The 6,643-nt window shown below is 35.4% G+C and overlaps 2 protein-coding genes across 2 annotated transcripts; both read right to left on the reverse strand.

Moving 5' to 3' along the window:
• Positions 1 to 16: 16 nt before the first annotated feature.
• Positions 17 to 801, reverse strand: LOC111366537 (late embryogenesis abundant protein 7-like). The gene is made up of 3 exons (XM_022987275.1): positions 655 to 801; positions 494 to 562; positions 17 to 281 (listed from the first exon to the last, which is right to left on the reverse strand). Exons 1-3 carry the CDS (start codon positions 709 to 711, stop codon positions 207 to 209), a joined length of 201 nt encoding a protein of 66 aa, XP_022843043.1. The 5' UTR covers positions 712 to 801; the 3' UTR covers positions 17 to 206.
• A 2,679-nt stretch (positions 802 to 3,480) lies between these two features.
• Positions 3,481 to 6,440, reverse strand: LOC111367905 (S-adenosylmethionine decarboxylase proenzyme-like). The gene is made up of 3 exons (XM_022989017.1): positions 6,283 to 6,440; positions 5,095 to 5,244; positions 3,481 to 5,006 (listed from the first exon to the last, which is right to left on the reverse strand). Exon 3 carries the CDS (start codon positions 4,810 to 4,812, stop codon positions 3,730 to 3,732), a length of 1,083 nt encoding a protein of 360 aa, XP_022844785.1. The 5' UTR covers positions 4,813 to 5,006; positions 5,095 to 5,244; positions 6,283 to 6,440; the 3' UTR covers positions 3,481 to 3,729.
• Between the last annotated feature and the right edge of the window lie 203 nt (positions 6,441 to 6,643).

The following is a 6,643-nucleotide window of genomic DNA, read 5'->3' on the forward strand; positions in this document are numbered from 1 at the left end:
TACTCTGTCCAATTTTCGGCACGGATTTACAAACCATCATTATACTTATTTTGGCGTCACTATTCACAAAATTCCTCCAACAACTTACGATGGACTCTACCTTAGCAAGGGACAAAAAAAAGACAAAAATTTTGAAGCAGGCTTGAAAACAATAAAAGTCGAGTAATTTTTGGAACCAAGAAACATCCATGGGATAGAAGGGAGCTTCATTTGCTCATGCCAGTTGCATTTTTAACCGATTCAGCTGCACCTTGTGCCTTGGCTTGCATTTGTTGTCCAGCCTAATTAGCAAACAATACAAAAAAAGATAATCGTACTTATTCACATATAATACTTTTACGTTATTTGGAATATCCAGACCTGATCTTCTGTTTACAGTGGATAGAAATTATAATGCCCACTGATGTCACACCCACTGTAGGCATTATAATTCCGACCCGCTATAGACAGAAGATCAAGCCGACGATGCAAAGTATAATGGCTTGGAGATGACCTCTTGTAGGGACTCCTTAGCAGATTGTGCATCATTGCTGGCCTTTTCCATCATTTGGCCACCTTTTTCCTGATATATAATACAAATAGATTCATTGGCTATTTGTTGATTTCAAAACGAAAAAGGGGACTGAACTGTATACTATATAGGATTAAAATTACCTGAGCCTGGCCCTTGGTCTGGCCAGCTTGGTAACTGAGGTTCTGGGAATTATCCATGTTCTGATAATAGAATTGAGTAAATCAAAGAAGGAAATAATTGTTGGGGTGCATTTCATAGCTGTATTTATAGCATTTGAAGCCAATGCATGCTTGCCACGTGTAATACCATTAGGTAAAAAAATCCTTATTGGCCTTATGACTAGGAAGATTTGAAAAAATCAACCTCGACTCGAGTAGTTAAACTATTCTTGCTGTTAATTACATTAAAAAAAAAAAAAAAAAAAAAAAAAAAAGGAAATAAAATTTTTTTAAAAAAAAAAAAAAAAAAAAAAAATTAAAAAAAACAACCCAAAATNNAAAAAAGAACTTAACATTTCATATTTTCATTTTTATACTGTTACTTCAGTTGAAAAATCAAGTACAGCAGAATGTATGACTTTCAATCTCTCTCACTCTTCTTATACATTTTTTGAGATATCACGTCAATATAATAAACACGTTTTTATTTGTAAGACATACCAAAATCATTAAGGTCGATGTTCTTTTAACTTGTTCTCAATCAATGCAATTTTTTAAGCATGGGATATATGACTTTTTAAGTTTTAAATACTAGCTACTCGTTTAGATTTTTGAAATTGCTGATGGTCAATTTGTCATGAATACCAATATTTTTGAGGGCCAGATGATTTTTGAAATTATTGAATTATCACGTGTATCAATATTTTCCAGCTCTCTCACTAAATTGAGAAACAAGTGGTATAGCGAACACATTAGTTTAGAGTTGGCTTTGGCACATAAAGGACCATACGTCGGTCAAACTGTTCAATTTTGGAACAATCTAACCTTTAATTGGTCTGTCTCATCCAAGAGAAGTCGTATTTGGCTCTCCATGCATGCAAATACGCTATCCAGTTGTATTTTTTTTCCCCCAAGAATAGGATTAGGATCTTTGGTCCATGTAATATTATACAATTAATTTTTTTTATTTTTTAATTAAATCAGGCCCTCACTGAAACTCCCTCCCTGCCTTCATCTAAAGCACACTCATAATAAGGAACATTAAAGAGACTTGTCAGAAGAAGATTCACTCAAAAAACTGAAGAGAAGAAAAAATATTGAAGAAAACACACATCGTAACAGGAGTTCACCACCAAGAATCCAAGCAAAAGCCAAGCCAAAGCAAGTATTCGAATCGGGGTCTCGGACATGTGAATGGGGGATATTCTCGAAATTCACACAGAAAAAAGGAAGTGAGTTAGACAAGAAATCAAAGAGATAGAAAGGGATACTCTGAATCATAGAATTATAATGAAATATACGATTCCATTAACTCGAATTTCTTCTGTTTCATCAATTTTCTTTTTATTCTCCTTTTATTCTAAAAAGGGGCAAAAGAAATCAAAAAAGCAAGTCAAAACTTACATGGTATTCCAAACCTATAGTCGATACTAAGTAGCAGCAAAAATTTAGCTTAATGAATCTTTCACTTACTTGATGGGTTGGCTAAGAGATTATTTATCGTTAAATTATCTGGAATGGATTCAATCAACGAATTCCCCAGGGTCTCAAAAAGTGTAAAAACACATATGAACTCTTGAATGGAAATGAAAAACTGACTGCCTTCCATCTAAGCTGCGTAGGATAGATCCAAACTCAATCTCAGGGATTAGTGAAGCTTCGTTGTGTTTTTTATTGATATTCTTCAAAAAAGAATCTTCATAAATTGGGTTATTCAATTTAAAGTAAGCAAACAGAATTTCATACTCGATGTCACAAATACATATAGAATTCTGCCGAAAGCCGTATTATGGAAAATTCCCCACTCGCAGAAGTGGTATTTTTTATTCATTCCTTGCTCCTTTAAATTTGAAATATATGTGGGCATCCATTTATGTATAATCTATTAGTTTATGAATCCACAGATTAATTTGTAAATGTTGAAGTGAGCAATTTAACTTGCATTTTCCCGTGAGTGGAGAAAAAAGATTCATATAGATGGCTCCAAATATACTGTTAGGATATAGTATTAATTTTCTGTCGTCGTTCCTAGGAACAAAAATGGGTGCATCTGTGATTTTAAAGATCAACTTTTTGTTCAAATGGTAGCACAGAAGAAATAATTTACTCTTATCCTCTCATAATTGTTGACAATCAACACTTGAATTTGGTTTTTGCTAAGATTTAAGTTTATGTGTGAATTCTCAAAACAAAAATTTAGTTGCAAAGAAAATGCTTTCAACGTGCGAGGATGTTTAGGGGTAATTAGAGAAGTATTACCCAATAATTGTGCTGTGTGAAGTAATAATATACATTAGATACTACCACAACTCACAAGCATAAAAAAGACTATTAAAATAAAAAAGAAGGATCAGTTATTGGTAAACCAATCATCCCAGGAAAATTCAACAGAAAAGAATAAAGGCATTCAGGTTTGTTCCTCGGTGAACTGTTGTGTCATTGATTCCAACTCTTCAGCTTCTTGTATTTTAATTGCATTTGTCAATTCAACTAATCAAGGAATGTGTTCTTTTCAGAGATTCTGATGCTGCAAAGCAAATTCAAGCATGATTAAAAACGGACGCGCTCACTATAACAGCATGTTTAACAGAGAGTAAAAGCACAGTTATCAATGTTATTTTTTAATTTATCAACTTATTTTAAACTTCGCTTGAAGAAGGAATTATTACAATAAAATTGACTTATTTTCCAGGTCCAGGACCAGGACCAAAATTAACAGTCTTTTGGCAACAAACATGTCAATATAATTTCAAGCGTGCATCAGAGAATAATATAATGAGCAAATGCAAAACTGGCACAAATTGGAAGTACGCACAAGGAAAACAGTGTCAATATTATCTCAGCCTTCTGAAAATTTATCACACACATCAGGACCATCTACACAGTCAACTGATTTTATTGAAAAAACTAAACTAATTTATTGATGCTCCAACACTCGGAGACTCCACACGCTAAATAGAGAATAGTTCAGTAAAGTAAAAGGCTGAATAATCTCAGCATCTTATTATCAACCACACTAAAGACACTACTACTTAGTCGAGAAAACCATGTGCATAATTATTTCTTCTCGACTTCCTTGCCCTGGTCATCGTTCCAGCAGAATTGCAGAATAGACCTTGGAGAACCGCAGTTTCCAGCACTGATAAAGCTGCTATAGTTAACAGATCCTCCATGACCAGCAACTTCAAAGCTCCTTCCTCCACATGCATATCCATTCATATTAAGCGTGAAGTCCAGATCAAGGTCCTTCCTGGCAACAGAAGAATGCAAAGCTACAGAAAACTTGGCAGGTTGGAAGCAAGCCAGTACCCTCTCAAGCAGGAGGGACAAATCAACCACTTTGAAATCATATCCAACTGCTTCAAAACTTGCATAACTGAAGCCATACTCTGGAGTCACATGAATTGTAGAGATTGCAGCACCTTCAACGGCATTCATGGAGTAACCACAGGGATCAAAATCAAAATCACATATCTCAGAATTGGGGAGAATTTTCCTGATGCCGGAAGCTTCAGTCATGACAGCTGCAGAGCTTGATTGAGTTTTGTAAAATACAGAGGCCCTCTTCTGGTTCAAATTAGTCATGCACATTTCTAGGGTGTATACCGGACCCAGATCATCCGTCAGGGTAGCTGATGCACAGTAGACATGCCATTTCTGATCTTCATCAGCACCACCCATCACATAGGCGTTGCTGCTCAGCCCACGTTTGCCAAAATAGCCGTCTAGAGCAGCTACTTCTTCAGAAAAGCTACGATGCGGAAATGGCTGAGCCCCAGGAAATATGAAACTTCCACGGGTGTATCTTACAGAACTCACGGTGAGTCCGAGGATATCAGCAAGCTTGAGGATGATTGGGATAGAAAGCAGCAGCTTTGTAGTCCCACAAGTTTTAATTATTATCTTGTATGGGTACACAAAAAGGCTAGACTCTGATAGGACATATGAATCGACTTCATCATTAGACAACGAAGACACAATGGTGCACTGAGCTGGGTCTAGAATTTCATCCAATTGAGATTTGGACAAAGATCGGAGGCCAAGACCTCCAGGGTCAGAAAATATTCCAGGTTCGTAAAAAGAAATCTCAAGCCTCTTTTCATAACCTTCAAATCCAATCGCAGAAACTGTCAAGGCCATTTTGTCTTGAAGGAAAGGAGTGAAGTGGAAAGCAAGAACAAGGACAAGGAAATAAGAAATTAAACAAAGACGGTAGCTGGAAATAAGAAATTAAACAAAGACAGTTGCTGAATTTTAATGTAGACACTGTTCCTTAAACCACCTCTGGTGGTTATTGCACAACCCAACAGATCTCAGGATGGCTTCCGCGCACACTGCAGATAAAGAACGCAAATTAAAAACATGGCACTTACATGATGATCTAAGAAAAAAAACCAAAAGAACAGAAGACATCAAACTCACGTTAGAGTATGCAGCAGATTTGAATTTCTTGATTCCTCCGTGTGGTCGAACGTCTTCAATGCTGTATCCAAGTGGAGCTTCGTAGAATAAGGATTTACTACTACTAGACTTCTTCCCACCCTTTGATTCCATCAGATCATTCGGTCTTAGCTGTTAAAACAATCAAAGACAAGTATCAAAACCAGATGGGAACATCAATTTAACTGAGAAAAAACTGTTATAGGCATGCATAGCAAACGAAGTCAGACACCAGTTGAGCTATTCATTAATGCTGACAAAAAACCTGGAGGCTGGAAACTATCATCAGCATTTTACAATCACAAAAGGAATGTAGGTTAGATAAAATAGGAATGAAGGGTAAGTAATAAAATAACATCAAGAGAACAGTAATGCAAAAAAAAGGAGGAGAACTATAGAAGAATTCGAGGAGGAAGGGTATAAGGTGAATAAATATTCACCCGCTAAAATCACAAACAATACACGATACACTAATATTGTAAACACATTTTTTCCCCATCTACTAACAAGTAAGCATAATTGAACTAGTGGCTGCAATGCGAATTTCTAGATTCACATAAAAAGAAGCCTCTATACCTCACATCAGTCTAAAACACGATTCACTCCTCTAAACCTGACATCAGTCTAAAACACGATTCACTCTTCGGCTGAAAACACTAAGTGAGAGAAAAACTATAGTAAATAATAGAAGTTTTAAATAAACATCAATTTTTAATGATCGGTTGTAATAAACGGCCAATGCAAAAGCCAAAATTCATCCACGAACAAATAAATTTATGGTTCATATAACGTTTCAAAATCGAAGGGGCAAAAAGAAAACCAACAAATGACGCATACGATTGGAAATATGAGAGATAGGCAGACAAAAACCTTCCTTCGTTCAGAAAGCTTCGATGATCAAACCCAGATTACAATAACAAAATCCTGAGAATACACTGATGATATGAAACAATAAAACGATATAAACAAAATCAAGCCCTATAAATAAACCAAAATGTCGTAAAAATGGCAATAATACACTTCCAATCATGATACGAAACAATAAATCAATACAAATAAAATTATACCCTAGGAACTAGAATAAAGCAAGATCCAATCGCCGATCTAAAAACCGCACATCATATCACGACATAAAACAATAAAATTAAAAGTAATATGGAAGAAACTTACAGATTAAAGCGATGAATTTCAATAGGAACCAAAGTAAATCTCGATTCTGAGAGCTCTCGACCGAATATTGTAACGGAAACAAGAGAATTTTGTAGAAAAATCTGGACGGTTTTTGATATGAGGAGAAGCGAATAATTGGGATATGCTTCCAAGGAAGCGGATGCCAGAATTTATAGAGCGAATAAAGGAAAAAGCGTGTACAAATCCAGTGCATGAATCAGCTAATTCTTCCAATGGTTTGAACTTATGTTCATGTCTTCAATTGGTCACTAAAATTTTAAATATCGAGTTTTGATCACTAAATTTAAATTTATGTCTTCAATTATTTAGTAAATTTTAAAATATCAAATTTTAACCACTG

Source organism: Olea europaea, chromosome 18 (assembly GCF_002742605.1).
Source record: "Olea europaea var. sylvestris chromosome 18, O_europaea_v1, whole genome shotgun sequence".
In the NCBI taxonomy this organism is placed as follows: Eukaryota; Viridiplantae; Streptophyta; class Magnoliopsida; order Lamiales; family Oleaceae; genus Olea; species Olea europaea.

Bases quoted from the DNA above. Each gene is read 5' to 3' on its own strand.
- LOC111366537 (XM_022987275.1), bottom strand. From the start codon at position 711: ATGGATAATTCCCAGAACCTCAGTTACCAAGCTGGCCAGACCAAGGGC. The intron at 563-654 runs GTAATTTTAATC...ATTATATATCAG, and splicing joins AGACCAAGGGCCAGGCTCAG to GAAAAAGGTGGCCAAATGAT. The intron at 282-493 runs GTCATCTCCAAG...TTTGCTAATTAG, and splicing joins CTAAGGAGTCCCTACAAGAG to GCTGGACAACAAATGCAAGC.
- LOC111367905 (XM_022989017.1), bottom strand. From the start codon at position 4,812: ATGGCCTTGACAGTTTCTGCGATTGGATTTGAAGGTTATGAAAAGAGG.